At 45.3% G+C, this 15,686-nt stretch overlaps 1 protein-coding gene across 1 annotated transcript in view; it reads left to right on the forward strand.

Moving 5' to 3' along the window:
• SLC4A11 (solute carrier family 4, sodium borate transporter, member 11) overlaps window positions 1–15,686 on the forward strand; it is a gene marked incomplete at its 5' end in the record, with an annotated part of 62,907 nt that overhangs the window by 31,484 nt on the left and 15,737 nt on the right. The window contains 3 exons of the mRNA XM_010138202.1: window positions 5,317–5,440; window positions 8,631–8,837; window positions 14,505–14,589. Of these exons, the coding sequence (XP_010136504.1) occupies window positions 5,317–5,440; window positions 8,631–8,837; window positions 14,505–14,589 (416 nt within the window). The remainder of the gene's footprint in view (window positions 1–5,316; window positions 5,441–8,630; window positions 8,838–14,504; window positions 14,590–15,686) is intronic.

Below are 15,686 nucleotides of genomic sequence, written 5' to 3' on the forward strand. Positions count from 1 at the left end.
AGTGAAGGATACCTAATGCTAAGGATGTTAAAGTAACTGCTAATCAACTGCTGGTGGATCTCTCTCCTTGATCTCCTCCTAGGAGAAACACCAGCTGTGTGGGTTACTGAACAAATGCTTCCTGAGCTGAGTGGAATTCCCCAGGCATCACAACTTCCAGGCTATATTCATCTTGCCAGGAGATAGATAGATACTGCTTTCTTCCAAAGCTGAATCCTTAGAAAAACATGAAAGCAAGCTGCTGTGTAGTCTGGATTGAGTAGCTGAAGAACCATTTCCTTTGGCACATGGATTGGTGAAGAACTTATTTTCAGTACATTCAACTGATTTGCTAAAGTTGTTTTAACAAGCGAAGCAGAGTCAAAAAGCCTCTCGGCGAGCAAAGAGTGATTTAGTGATTTGTGTGCGCGCTGTGTTGCTGTAAAATTGCTTACTGTGATACAGTGTGGTGTCATGATGATTCCTGTGGAGGAGTTTAACTTGGAAAAAACCCAGATAGCCTTTCAAAAACAGGTATTGTGAGGTTATTCTGGAAATCAAGCAAGACTGCTGTTCAAACAGTCAAGTTTAAGCAGTAACTTTGCAGACTCAGTGTAACTAACTGATGGTTGTGTGAAGCGTGTTACTAATGGATCTCTCTAAAGTAATGCAAAATATTTCACGTGTTTAAGCTGTCCAGACCCAGAGGCTTGTGGGTCCATAGAAAAGCCATGTTGTTTCTGCTCTGAATACACCTCAAGTTGGGATGCTTCAGTTCCTGTGTATTCGTCAAAACAGAGCCCCTTCCTTCAAAGAGCAAGGTGGGATGCTACAGGAAATGAGAGAGTTCAACTGTTTAAAACTAACATTACCCTTCAGAGGAATGATTACAAGATTTGGAGTCTCGTGAACAAGAGCCTCTTCCAAATTTACAACCATCATCTCTCAAGTGTTCTTTGGTTTCAAAGAACAAATTCATTTTTAAGTGCTGGTAGCCACCCTCGTTAGGTTCTCCCAGGTTACGCTGGAGAGCTGAGGCTCCTGCAGGTGCTGTGTTACAAAAAGGAGTTTTAAAACTCAAACCTTCATTAGGAATTTGGGTCCTGGAGGAGGGAGAGGAGGATGGCTTGTTGCAGTTCCTGTAGCACAAGGAGCAGGAGTTGTGTCCCTATGCACTGACTGTAGGAAATACTTACCCTTAGAGAGAATAACTGCTAGAGATGATGGGTCTTTCTGGAGTCCAGCAAAGTGCATTTACCAGTTCAGAACAATTTCCAGCTTGGAGCAACTCTGTTGCCGCAACAAGCCTGTGCCAAGCTGCGGGTGAGCTGGCTGTGCTGGTCACAGCTTCATTCCTCGCTTGCAAACTCTGGTTTCTGAAAGCTTGTGCCTGGAGCTGCTTCGCAGAGGAAGATTTATTTGCAATGGATGAGAATGAGAAGTGTCATTGTTGTTCTGTGTCAGGACAGGAAAAGGCTGGCTGGCTGATTACCTCTGCTGGGCACTTTTTCTTACTGCAGGGGATCATTTGTTTCTGAATTAACTTCCTTTCTTGCCTTGTTTAAAGAGGGTTTCTGTTCCTCTTGGGTCTCCATAGTCTGACCCTTTTTATGATTTGGTTGAGAAATGTGTTATTACCCTGATAACATCTTGGGTGTGGGGCAGACCTGCAGCGTGCGTGACTGGGTGTAATCGGTGATTTTGGTGGAGCATTGCCAGTTCTCACCGTCGGAGTGCCATGCTCGATGCCGCTGGATACGTAGCCTGGAAAGAGAAGAGGACAGCAAAGCGGGAGTGTGTGCTATAATTTAAATGCCCCTTTTATGAGCCCAGTTGTTGGAGGATCAAGATAAAATTGCTGAGAACGCAACCTGGCATCTCATTAAATCAGAGCCCAGTATTTTCTTGTGTGACTAATACTGGGTGAAAATAGATTTTTCAGCTTTCTGGCCAAACCAAAGATTAATCAAATTTAGCTCAGCCCAAACCGAAAGGGATCTTGGAGGCTTTGGCTCAACCAGACTTAATTTAGAGTCAGCTGAAAATGTCTTGCCTAGTACTCAGATTTTGGGGGGCATTTTGGCTATTTACCCTTCAGAATATTTTTTTAGTAGGAATATACTTAAGTGCTACTTAAAGTTGCTTCATTTTGAAAGTGACTCTTCTCTTGGCCTGAACCATGCTGAGTTTTACCTGCGGTCTTGCGTAACTTGGGATTTCTCCATGTGAACCAAATAACTTATTTTTTTCCTTTATAAATATTTGCACAAGTCTAGAGACTGCAGTTTTGGTTTGTATGATATTTGTATCTGGATTCTGGAATTAAAACAAATGGGAGCAGTTAAACGCCACACCAGGGAACAGGATTTGAGTCAGCTAAATAGTGGCTTGAATTTGAAGAAAAGCTTGAGGGGCTGGGCAGAAGTGACTTGGCCTTGCACTAAAAGTACTGAGACACCATTTCCACACACCCCTCACCCCCCCAATAAACATATAGAACAGAGTGAGCTCAGGCTCAGTACAGATGAGTCTGTGTTCTGCACGAAGTCACTGTTTCTCCCTTCCATGCAGCAATGCTCAGGTGCATCTGTCCTCTGAGGCTTCTGTTTAACTCTGGTTTTACTCTGGTTTGCCCTCACCGAACCAACTTAGCCTGTTTTGTGAAGGCTCAAATTGACTTAAATTATGCCCATACATTGACCTAATGTAGGTTGGGAATTCTCCAGTGGTCCACATGGAATTTTACTGGTGTCACTGATAGTGGGATTCAGATGCACGTGGCAGCATCCACAGAGCCCTTTCAGGAGAGTCGGAAGAGATGGTCTTATAGATATGAGAAGTCTCAAACTCAGCTCTGTGGATAAAACTACTGCAGATAAAAGTGGACAGTGATGACAGTGGGTTTCTTTGTGTCTTGTGAATGTTCTCAGTGGTGCTAAGTCTTCAGTACTGCCTAAGCACTGTGAGATCCTCTTGTTGCACACTTTCCCAGTCCCTCAAGGTAAGGAAACAGGAGACTCCTGATTCAGAGACACTCAAGGTTTTGGCATGGCTGCCAGGAAAATTAGCTTGTCTATGAAAGTGATTCAATAGCAAAGAGCAGCCTTTTCGAGTCAAGTTCTTCCCCTCCATACCCAAGAAGCTCTTGAACTGAGGTGATGTTGTAGCCCTGTGGACTGGCACTTATTGGCAAGACTGTCATCTTTGGAGAGCACTGCCTCAGAGATGAGTTACTGAAGCTAAACCCTGTTGCTTCAGGGAGAAAGCTTGCTATAGAGGAGCATGTGCCTTGCTTTATTACTGCACGATGTAATAGGTTTTTCCAAATAATTTGCTGTCTCGCAACATGGCTTCACATGTTGAAGCGAGGGCAGGAGGGCTCTTGCACATCGGCTTTCCTGCCTTGGGCAGGAACAGTTTGAAGTTTTGGGATTTGTGAGGTTTGAGTTTACTTAAATGAGGTGGGGGGCAGGCAGGTACTGCTGAGCTGCGCTGCTGAGAGATGGCTGGTGAACTTTACCTCCACAGAACAAACGAACTTAGGGTCATGTGGGTGCCTTAGTATCCCATCCCACTTCGGAGACCAGCACATGTGCTGGTGTGATCAGCCCTTCCCTATTATAAGTATTCTCTGGCCATCCTTTGTACTTTGGAAGCTTCTTCTTAGGTCAGGTCCTGCCTGTAGATGTTCTAGGAAAGGGATGATGCCTGGGCGCTCTTGATACCTGCTTCTGGGCATTGCCAGAGTAGAAATGATGTTCCAAATGCCCAGAAAACCTTCCTTTTCACAATGAATTAATCAGCAAGCTCAGCCTCTTGAGGCATGAAAATACTGAGAACGAAGCACAAAATACGGATAATTTTTGTTAATGGTGCATTAACTATTTGCTGTTGTTGACCAGTTCAGGTGGATAGGGAGAAGATAGGTCATCTTGCTCGTGACCTGTGTTATTCTAATTAAGCTGTTTGGTTGCTCTCAGACGAGTGCCTTTGTCAGATCAATTTGTGTAAGCAGGCTGCTTCTAATCTGTGATCAAGGAAGTCAAATTCAATAAGAAAATACATGATGATGATATTTTGTATGCAAATTATTAAGAACTTAAAATATAATGTGCTCTTAACTAGTACAACGCCAGCCAGAGATCTTCAGGAGCCATTACTGGAACAACCTTCAGGGTGCTTGGGTGTGAGAATACATGGTGAAAGGAAAGGAGTGGGTTAGGATTATGGAAGAGAAATTAAAGGGGAGATGAATCCTGTCACAGAGGACTGTGATAGGTGTTTGCTAGATGAGTAAGAGGGAGCAAGCAGTCAAAGCGACTTTGAACCAGAAAAAAAGGGGAAATCACTTTGAGTCAGGAAAACACACTTCTATCCTCTTTCAGTGTCAATAGGCGAGCCCCGTGTACGTATTCCACCAGTGCGTTGCAGAAGAGTTGAGAAGTACTGGGTGGCTTTTAAGGAGAGCTGCAGCCCAGGCTGGTGTTAACCTCTTCCTTCAACTGCACCAAGCCACTTGGCCTTTTTGCCAGAATTTCCCAGCAGGAAAAGCGATGTCTACCCAGATGACAGCTCTGCTTAAATATCCCAGGGTGGACACTGGTTCTTTCATGGTGTCCAAAGACGATTGCTGTGTTGATCTCAAAACAACTTGTTGCTAGTCTTTGTTATGGGAGTCACGCGGCCATTGCTTGCCCAGCAGAGCTGGCTGGATTGCAGCCAAGGATTTCCCTCTGAGCCGTAATCCTGCCTGCTACAGCTCCTGTAGATCTTAAGCAAGCAGGTCAGCTTAGTTTCTGTATTGCACCTGTACCAGAAACGGGGAAAATAACAGCTCAAAGCGAGTAGGGGAAACTATTCAAACAAAGATCTGCCCAAGGCAAAAGAAGTGGAAATGTTTTGGTTTGGCATCTTGCCTTAACATTTCCAAAAGCACTTTGGGAGATGAAGTGAAATGAGATGAAGTGTAAACTGCTTTCCAGTAATGTAGGTGTTGGGGTTTTTTTCTAAGAGGGTTTTTTTATAGACACTTCTGTAGCAGTGCAAGTACTAGATATGTTTGATTTCTTCGCTATTAAAACACAGATGGGGAAGAAGAAGAATGCACCTTAATCTTGGAAGTTATTTCCTTTGAAAACACGAATGTTCAAATTCTACAAAAAAAAGCAGAATTGGGCTAACGGTAACTTACTGTTTGAGAGTTCAGAAGTGACCATTTCACAACCAACAACACTTAGTGTTTCTCAAAGTTGAAACGTATGTTTATAGACCTTGCACACCAAGAGAACATGCCTTGTGTCACAGCGCCGTGTATGATAATGCCATCTTCCTTGACAGTTGCACTATAAAGTCCCTTCAGCGACGTCATGTTTGCATCAGCCGCCTGGAGAGGCCTCAGAACTGGGGTGAAAACTCCTGTGAAGTGAGATTTGTGATATTAGTCCTGGCTCCTCCTAAAATGGTGAGTATGGTGTTCTCATTTGCTCTGGTGCTTCAGAGGGTTCTCCCAAGTCTGCTTTTCTTTGGCTGTCTTATATTATTTTAAATACAGGGAGATACGAAGAGGCCTGAGATCTTCTCAGCAGTTGTCAAGATGGTTTGTACTGTCTGAGGGGTAGATCTGTCAGCTGTGTCCTTGTCTTATACTGGGTAACAGCCTTCAGCCCGAATGGGAGGAGGACACAGCAGATCAAGTGTGTCTGTAGTCCTCATCGGCTTTTTGCTGGAGCTGCAGCTGTCACGCATGTGTTACTCCACAGATTCCCCAAGGAATCCTGTTCCTGGTTAAAGCCATGCTTGTGCCAGTCTGCAGCGTATGCCCCACTGCAAAGGTCTGGGATGCTTCCTAGCAAACTCTCTTGATGGGACTGATGGTTACAGTGCAGTTGTGGTTGAGGCAGTTGTAGATGAACTGATGGGACCGAGAGGAAGATTTAGCTTTGTGAGCCCTACTGCAGTATGCGTGAGACTATTTGGGAGCTGGTGTGCTTGTAAGGTCAGCCTGTCCTGAGGTCCTTTGGGTTGTGTATTCATAGCTTTTGGCACTTGAAGCAGCAAGGTTAAATCTTGCTGCAGTGTGCTTGCTGGTTCTTAGGTGTGGACAGGGCCAACAAATTGCACAGTAGCACATACTTGCTTCAGTATCACAGGGGGCATCAAGGTCAATTGGGAATCACCATCCTGGCTTCCTAGAAAGCACTGGCTTGATCAAGATGGTGAGTTCTTCTAGCTAATGGTTGAACAGTTCAAAGCTCAAGACCTTTTCACGCTTAAGCTGGCTGTTTACACCTTGGGGCTACTAGGTTCGAGGTGCTGGAGAGGTTGTGGACCTTGTCTGGAACAGGACATATCCTGATTCAGTTTCCTGCTCTTCAATGCTATCTGCGTGACCTTGGCACCTTTTAGTCTGGTCTGACTGTCTCCTCCCTCCCTCCCCCGCCACCTCCACCGCCACCCTTGTTTAAATGAAAATACCGGTGTTTCCTTATTTCCCAGGATTTCTGGGCAGATCTTTCCCAGATGAGCAGTTGAATGCTCTTGGCATAGATCTCAAACCTAACAGGCTGAAAACATATTGATGGTCCTTAGGAAAAGCAGCAGGCAAACAACTGAACCTGCATGCAGTTGCATTGATCTCTCTTTCATTGCACGGCTGTTTGCTTATCTCCGGCCAGCTACGTGCAAAGCACCCGGCGAACGGCTCTGTATCCGCTGCTATCCCGAAAGTTTGCAATTTCAATGAACAGCATCAAATTAAGGAAAGGGAGTGGAGGCCAAGCAGAGCTGCAGTTGCCAATATGCTTTTTATTTTAAATGAGTTCATCTAGCCAACTCTAAGTACGCATTTCTGGTACAACAGTTAAAATAATTAACCTGCTGACAGTAACAGATTAAATGAACCTTACTTGGGGAGGGAAAGAAAAAGTCCAGCAAATGGGCATCTGTTGTGCTGAGAAATCTTTATCTTTTAGCCTTCTCTAGTGTGAAGGATGGAAAAAAACCCAAGTTCTCTTGCAAATCTCTGCAATCTTCCTCTAAATCATTCACATCTCTCTATGGGAAAGCAAAGAAAGGGAGCAGCATTGGGTGGCTTGAAGTAACCAATCCAGCCCAAGGACTTCTGCTTCTCAGAGGTGAAAGGAGAAGCCTCCCCTGTGGTTCAAATCCAAGGTAGTTCAGTCTGAAAGGACCAAACTTTACACACTCTAGAAGCAACTCCCAGACCAGATCGTCTTCGCTTAAATCCAAACCTTTCCCCAGAATTTGAATTGAACGTATCCTAGCAAGGGTGTTTGAAGGGACATTCCCCATGATGCAGAGAGGGTGGTGGAGAGTTGGAGGCAGGGCAGTGTGAGCGATGGAGCAAGTATAGCATTAGCAATGACTTTAGAACTAGCATGGTGCCACTCACGTGTCCACGCCTCTGCGTCAAGCGACACTGAATTATTTGTTTGAGTTCATGAAGAAATTGCTCATCTGCTTTGTTATGAACCATGAAAACTAATTCAGGTCAATCACGTGCTTGCTACTACTTCTCACAGTGATGTGAGGAGCTTGGAGGCTGTCCAAAGGAGGGTGGTTGTTTGGGTGTCTCTAGCAGTTGCTGCGTGATGAGTGAGTGTAGCTAAGGCGGGTGGGTTAAAGCTTTGCATCAAAAGGAGCTCTTAATGAGCTACGGTTCTACATAACTTTGCCTTGGCAAGTATTTCATCTGTCTTGACCAAAGTGGAACAAGCAGCTGAGCAGGTCAGGAGAGCTTGCATTTGGTGGGTTTGTGCAGAGGTGGGGAGCTCAGTCTCCTTTACTATTACCCTTTGATTAGATACCCTTTGCATCTAATTTCCAAGGTGCTTGGAGCTATAGGAAAGTGGGCTTGGATACTGTGGAAGCTGGACCCTCAAAGATCAGGCTTGTTGCTTACAGAAATGTTAAAGCCTGCAAATAGGCATTTGTTCCTTCTTCACGTTTGCAAGTCTCCCGTCCCTTCCAAGCGCTGAGTGAGGACAGACAGTGCCACTTGTGTGCGTGCTCAGCTGCTGCTTCTTTCCTATGCTCTCCTTCGTGCCAGTAGCTACTTTATCTGAGAACTCTAAATCTCTTCTTGTGCTGCCAGAATTGCCCCAGAGAGACCAACCAAACTGAGTTTTAATGCTCAGAATACAGGAGGCTTGTGAAGCAGCTGTGCACAATGATCTCAGTCTTCTGGAGAAGACATTGGCACCTGCAGGAACCTTGACTACAGTGTCTTTCCACCCCAGCAGCAGTAAAGCTTAGATGCTGTAGGATAGCAAAGACTCCTATTTGTTTAGTCTTAGCAGCCTTGAAGGCAGAGTGGGGATAAAATGCATGCTCAGCGTGATTCAGCTTTGGACCAAGTCCCGGGAAGTTGATCAAGTAAGATTGATCAGTGCTTCTGGTCAGGGCCTGTAAGTTGATGCCTTCACAGGATCTTGCTGTGGTTGGCGTGTTCATCTGCAACAGCTCCCACATGTACCCTTCTCCATTGGGTGTGTTTGGGGTCCTGGAAAGCTTGCTTGGGCAGCTTGCTCTTTGGATGGTGCCAAGTGGGGCAAATCAGTGGTTTTACCTTTCAGAAGTGAAAAACTAAGTTTTAAAAGGGGTTTTTTCTTGTCTTTTTTTCTTCTGCTCAGAAAAGTACTAAAACAGCCACAGAAGTGGGCAGGACCTTTGCCACAATGTTTTCAGACATAACCTTTCGGCAGAAACTCCTAGAAACCAAAACTGAGGAGGAGTTCAAGGAAGCCTTAGTCCACCAACGCCACTTGTTGACGGTGGTGAATCAGAGACCCTCAGCAATGAGCGATGGGCACAAGTCTCATGGTCCTAAGCCACTCAAGGTAAGATTGGCCAACATCTGCCGTGCTCCTGCGTCAGTGATGTCCAAATGCATAACTGCAAGGGGTTTAGCGTAAGGAGGTGAGGCACTTGGGCTGCTCGCATCCACTGGGCTCTCCTAGCAAGCTCTCAGCACTGAGTTTTCCAGAAACTCTGCTGTGTGTATGTCCACCTTCCTCTGCTCCTGCTGTAAATCTGAAATAAAAACCACTTCAAAGAAGCAGGTGCTGAAGGGATGCAGACAGTAGGGGGTTGAAATGGTTACGGGACTTTGATTCCAGATGCTTAGTCAAGGGTGGGATTAATGGATCACTGTGCGTTGTCAGTCCAAGGTACTTAATCCTTACTATCAGAAGTCTCTGAAGGAAGCTGCTGCTTGTCTTTCCCACAGCCAAAAGGCTTCTTGGCCATCCCTGCATGGTAATTTCACTTAAAAGTTGCCTGTCAGTATTTGGCCTGACTTCTCACTGTTTGATCTGTAGCTCTGTAAAACGTTACTTGCTTTGTACTTTAAAGTTTGAGGGAAATGCTGTAACCCTGCTTTCTTTTCTGGAATTTCCTGTGTATTGGTCACTGCTTTGCTTTTCCGTTCAGAAATTCATTCTTTAACCAGGCAGCATACCTGAAAAACAAACTGTGCCATCTCTAGCTCGCTGCTCCTGTCCCTGAATTACAAATAACCTAAAGTTTTCAGTTGCCTACAGTGCTGAAGCTGGTTAACTTATCACTTTTTTTCCCTGGAATAGACTTAAAGGGTTTTGATCTGCACATCTGGAAATGAGCAAAGCTCATGTTTTTCCTGCAGAATCCTCTTGCTTATAGGTAGCGCTTTGAACTTTTTTAGACCCCATACCTGCTCTTAAGTTTGCAGAACAAGGCCTGAAGCCCTCTTTAAACCCAGGTCGTTCAGAGTGGTGGTGTTGGAGTAGCTGCAGTAATATAATTCAGGTAAAGCAGGTTTAACCCTTTGCACTTGGTCTTTCAAGGGAATTTTTGTAAGAGCAGTTGAAGTGTCTGGCTCTGTCTTCAGCTAAAACTAGCCCTTTTTAGATGTCTGTTGAGGATTTTCTGCTCTGTGGTATGGTGAGCTGGAGGGCTGCAGGTGAGCATGGATACAACATGCAGCTTGTTAGGTATTGGCCCGGAGAAGTGGTGGTTCCTACCTGTATTGCTGGGCAAGCAGCCTTGGCCAGGCAGATTGTCAACATTTCTGAGCCAGTGCTGTGGATAGTGACCCTTGTTTCTTTAGCATCTGCTCTTGGCATTGACCGTTCTTGGCATGGATTTGGTAAATTGTTGTTTTGAATTGTTTTATCCTTCAGCTCTTAGGAGACACAGCCTGTGTAGTAGTACCTCTGCTTTCTCTTGTCTCTTGGAAGAAGTTGTGCTCTACCCTGCCTTGCCAGCATGGATCTGAAGAGCTGGGATGGAGGTTTCTTTTCCTGGCAAGCAAAGGCAAGAGAAAATGGCCTCAAGTTGCACAGGGGGAGGTTTAGGTTGGACACAAGGAAAGATTTCTTTGCCAAAAGGGTTGTGCAGGCCTGTCCCAGTCTGCCCAGGGCAGTGGTGGAGTCCCCATCCCTGGAGGGGTTGACCAGCCGTGTGGAGGTGGTGCTGAGGGCCAGGGGTCAGTGGGGACCTGGCAGTGCTGGGGGAGTGGTTGGACTTGATGATCTTAAAGGTCTTTTCCAACCACAATGATTCTATGGTTCTGAAGATTTGTCTGGAGAAGTGAGGTTCATTTCAGATCACAGCCTGCATTCCTCAGTCCTATGGCAGACATCTGCAGCAGCATCTCCTCCCCCTCTGCCTGCCCTGAGCAACAGCCTTCTAGACAGGGAATGTTTAACATGCGCACAACCTCATATGAGACCAGGGGTGTAATTTCAACCTGTGAACCACCCCCAGTGAAACAAATACCTGAATCCGGAGCCACTGTATTGTTACAAGTGAGCCCTTGTGAGGGGCTGGGAGGAAAAAATCTCTTGGCGGCCTAAAAATCTGCCTTTCTTAGTCCCTTGGCCCTGCAGTGATGGGAGAGAAATGGGCCTCAAATGCTCTGTGTGTGAGTGGGATTTTTGCAATTGCTCATTTTTACATCTGCTAAATTGCTGAAGGGGAGGCGACAGTTGTGTACCATGCTGTGCCTGCGGCGCAGTCGGTTTGCTTCGGCTCATCTCGGAGGATTATTTAGGCAAGGCTACATCCTCAGTCATAATTAAGTCAGCCTGAAATCCTCTTGTTTACTGAGACATCTAATTGTGATTTTGTTCATGAAGGAGTCCCTAACAGTTGTGACACTTTCTGGCTGTAATTTTGTGTTGGTTTGGCACCCGTGTGGATTTGCTGCGAGGGCTGAGCTCTGTTGGCTCAGCATCAGCAGGAGGGAGGCTAGCATAAGTCTCTGCTCTGTGTAAAAAAAAAAAAAAAAAAAAAAAAAAAAAAAAAAAAAAAAAAAAAAAAAAAAAAAAAAAAAAAAAAAAAAAAAAAAAAAAAAAAAAAAAAAAAAAAAAAAAAAAAAAAAATCATGCCCCAGTACTCTAGGGCAGGACTGAGGATGGCTTGGTGGTGTTGGGCAATGTCCTGGGTTCAACATGGAGGAACCGGATACAGGCAGGGATTTTTCATTTGGCTGTGTAACTCATAGTGCTGGTGTAGCCTCTGACACAAAAATCGGTTGTTTATGGCAAGAGACTTGAAGGGATTTGTAAAATGGAAAGTGGAAAATTCATGATCTTTGTCGAGGGGATGTGTGTGTGTGTGCTCCTCTTGCTGCTCTTTCCTCCCTGGTATTAAGAGGAGCATGAGCAAAGCCCTGGAAGGACTTGCAGAAGAGGAGAGTAAGGAGACTGAAGGAGAATTTGGGGCTAGGTACCTGAGCTGTGGTTCCTAAAGGCTTTAGCTTGGTGTTGGTGAGGAATGAAGCTCTGGCCTTCTAGCTAAGGCCACCTAGTATCAGGATGTTAAGTCAAAAAGATGGCAGGACCATGAGAGAGGTGCTGCCGCAAATGGGAGTGGAGAGCTAATGAGTCAGACAAACTGGACCCACTGAAGGAGAAAGCAGAGAATGTCAGTCCAATAAATTCCCAGCACTGGAGTGAGGAAGCAGATTAAACGGGGCAAGAGTGAAGTGTCGTCACTGTCTTTCCCAAGAGTTTTGAAAACTCCCAAGGTGCAAGCTGTGAAGAAGGCAGAAGGCAAAAGCCAGACTGAAACATGTCTGGAAAAGAGTTAGACCTTGAAGATGTGTGGTGGATAGGTTGGGGGATAAAAATAAAGCCAAAAAAGGCAGTAAGTTCAAACGTCAGTAAACTTGGTTTTTTATCTACTCATGAAAGCCAAGTTGAGTATGAGGTTAGCAGAGCAGAGAAGAAAGTAAGAGGAGGATTAGTCATACAGAAGAAACAACTTTCCCCGTATTTGGCCACTGATGAGGTTTATTTTGACATCCGCATGCCCGCCCTAGGCTAAACTTACACATGCACAAGAAACAAATGCACAAGGGAATGTGGGGTCTCAAACATAACCCATTGGCTCCCTCTTCTCTCAAACTTGCCTCAGTGTGCCTTTCAGGACAAGAAGTTAGGCAGCACTTTTCTGCACGCTCACCACCGCCTCCGAACAGGCATTGTGCATGAGTGCTCCTTCCCTCCCCACCCCACACTCAGCCCGAGGCTAGCAGCAAGCATGTGGCTTCTTCCCCAGGAGATGAGATACCCCGAGCATCATTTTCCCCATATTCACTGCAGTGAGACAAGTAAACATATTAGTCATCAAAGCTATTGTGATTCTCTGGCTGACTAGTGCCTTCAGGAATGTCTTTCTGGGGTGGGGGAAATTAAATTGCTTTTCAAGTGCATATGACTTTGATGTCCAAATATGCCTCCAAATATGGTTTAAGCTCATCGCTTTTTCGGAAATGCTTAAAAAGCAGATGTTATGCTGGTGTCTGCTGTCTCTTCATCCCAGTTGTTCAGGTTAGAGCGTTGAAACTATCTTTAATGCAGGTGGCTCAGGAAAATGCAACAGAATCAACTTAAGCAGCTGAAAGTGGCCTCGAGTTGCACCAGGGAAGGTTGAGGTTGTCCCTGAGAAACCATTTCTTCCCTGTCGGGGTTGTGCAGGCCTGTCCCAGGCTGCCCAGGGCAGTGGTGGAGTCCCCATCCCTGGAGGGGTTGACCAGCCGTGTGGAGGTGGTGCTGAGGGCCAGGGGTCAGTGGGGACCTGGCAGTGCTGGGGGAACAGTTGGACTCAATGAGCTTAAAGATCTTCTCCAACCAAAAGGATTCTGTGAATATGAGATGTCATAGTCACTGATAAAGGAACTGGTCCTTTTGCACCCAAACCCTAGTGTTTGCCATGCCCAGTGTATTCCTTCAAAGGGGGAAGTTTCCTTGTTGCATTTTACTTGTGGCTCTGATCATCTGGACGCTTCAAAGCAGGTGAGTCCTGTGAGAAAAGGCAAAGCTGTTTGTAGTCTGTTAAAGAAGGTCAGTAGTGTCAAGTCCATTCTAAAGCAGTTGTTTTTATCAGTTTCTGCATAAACCAGTCAAAGGAAGGTGTCTGTGCTGGTTTGAGATGATCTCTTGGTGTAAATTTCAGATCTGTGATTTTGTACCTACCCCCTTACTCCCTAGCAAGCTAGTTCTGCAACAAGCATATGAAATGTTTTAGATGAGACTGCTGGGGTAATTAGCATTGTATAAAAGCACATTTGATTTTCAGAGTAGTATCTGTCCTCTGAGTTGAGGATAACTGGAAAAAAAAGTCTGACAGGTGCCTCATTTGCAAGTGTTGCCTACTCTGATGCTTTCCATAAGGCTGTAGTTGGGAGAATTGGGAGGCTGTAAGTCAACAGCAGCTGTCACATATCACTGAGAAGCTCCTTATTGCCTGTGGGGAGCATCAGATCGTATAAACAATCGCTCTGCACCTTGCAGGCCCCCAAACCACAAATACAGGGAAATGTGTTGGGTTTTTGGAAGCCTTTCACAGTGACCTTTCTGTAGTGATCATTAAAAGTAATGGACAGAAATTATGGCTTGGTTATGTGAAATTATTCAAGGTTATTCTCTTTTGGTGGAGTTTGAGGTGCAGACAGGCTTAGTTCCCTTATTACCTCCATTTGAATTGACCCTGTCCTGTGGTCATGCTGAGCGACGCTTGCTGGGGATCCCTCTTCAGATGCTTCACATGGATTTGGGGAGGAGTGTGGTGTGTGGGGGGTGTTTTTCTAGTTTGTTTGTTTGTTTTTTTCTGGTGGCATCTAAAGAAAAAAAAGAAGTTGGTTTAGAGGGTTGGGAAAGGCATTGCTGACCTGATGTTTAATGCTAGGGAACCCAAGGGCTAATCCTGCTGTTGGCCAGGGTGTTTTCAGCAGGTCACACTGTGCACCTACCTGCAAAGCAGGGAGGTGGATCTGAATGGGAGGGGGAAAAGGGAAGGAAGGGATGAAAACAGGGTGATCTCGCACGTTTTCTCTCTTACAGCACCTCTGAGGACATAAATTGAAGTGCAAAGAGTTTATTTTTATTATCATTACAAAATCTGATTTGAATGCCCTATTCAGAACGACCAGTATTGCTCCTATCAGCATTGAATAAGGAGGTTAATCTCTTTAACAATACATGAGCCTTTAAACTGACACAGCACTTCCTTCCTTTCTTTAGTTGCACGAGTTTCTCAATGTTGGCAAGGGGATTTCTGATGACATTGCACGAAGATTTCCAGTGTACGCTTTGGACTTCACTGACGGTATGTTGGCCAATGTTTATGAAAGCATTGGCCTGGCTTCTGAATTTTTGTGATGCGATGTCCTGTTTACAGCATGCATTGAATGTGTTCTGTGATATGTGTAATAGCTCTCCTACCTCTTTCTGCTGTTTTGACAAAAGCCTGTGAGTAAGCAGTGTGGCAAACTATAGATGAGATTCCTGCACTAGTCCCTTGATGAAGATGCGAACTGGATGTGGATGAGGATTTTAAGTCTTTTATTAAGAAATGAGGCGATTAAAGGGATTGATTGTTGGTGTGTGTAGACATGGATCAACTCAGTGCAACCTAATTAATCGGCGCTGGCCTAATAGGCCCTTTCTGCTGTCTTTGCAAGGCAGCATCAATAGCAATTACGGTGATGCTGTGGGAGTTGAGAATGCTTAAACAAAACCTGAGCTGCTGTAACTTCAGCTCCATGCTTTTAAAAACAGGATATTGCTGTAACCAGATCACAGGAGCAGCAGTACAGTGTTTATATTGAGCCTAAGATTTTGGGCTTTATATAGCTCCTCGTTGGTTTTAAGAGCTGCTTTCTCTGCTTTCACTTCCAAACTTTCAGAGATTCTTACAGGCTGTGGAAAGCCTTCAGGGCAAACAGTGATTACAGCACCTCAGCCTGACACCAAAACACATTCAGGTTCTTGGAGTTGGTGAATTATATGCAAGTATCAAACCCAGAAGGTCTGCAGAAAATAGAGACGTAGAGCATAGGCAGGGAGAATCTCAGGCGTCTGTGATACCTTCCTGTTGTTAAATCCTCCTTAGCTCAAGGCAGTGTCCCAGCCTTCCCCACTGCCCCTCTGCTGAGGGCCACCTCCCTTGGAGCTGACGTAAGAAAATAAGATGCAGACTCAAGCCGCGTTTTGCAGACAAGTATTCTAGAGCAAAGCCACCTTCCACAGCAGCTTGAGCTTGAGAGCGAGCATGGGCAGAGTGTGTGTCCACCACGACATTTCAACACAGATGGTCACCAGCAGCACAGGAACATGCCAGCTGTTGGCTGCCTGGCTGAAGGAGATGCCATGTGTTTGGGGGAGTTGCCAAATAGTTGTTTCTGCCAAAGATTTGTTGAGCAG

Source organism: Buceros rhinoceros, unplaced genomic scaffold (genome assembly GCF_000710305.1).
Source record: "Buceros rhinoceros silvestris isolate BGI_N320 unplaced genomic scaffold, ASM71030v1 scaffold21906, whole genome shotgun sequence".
In the NCBI taxonomy this organism is placed as follows: Eukaryota; Metazoa; Chordata; class Aves; order Bucerotiformes; family Bucerotidae; genus Buceros; species Buceros rhinoceros.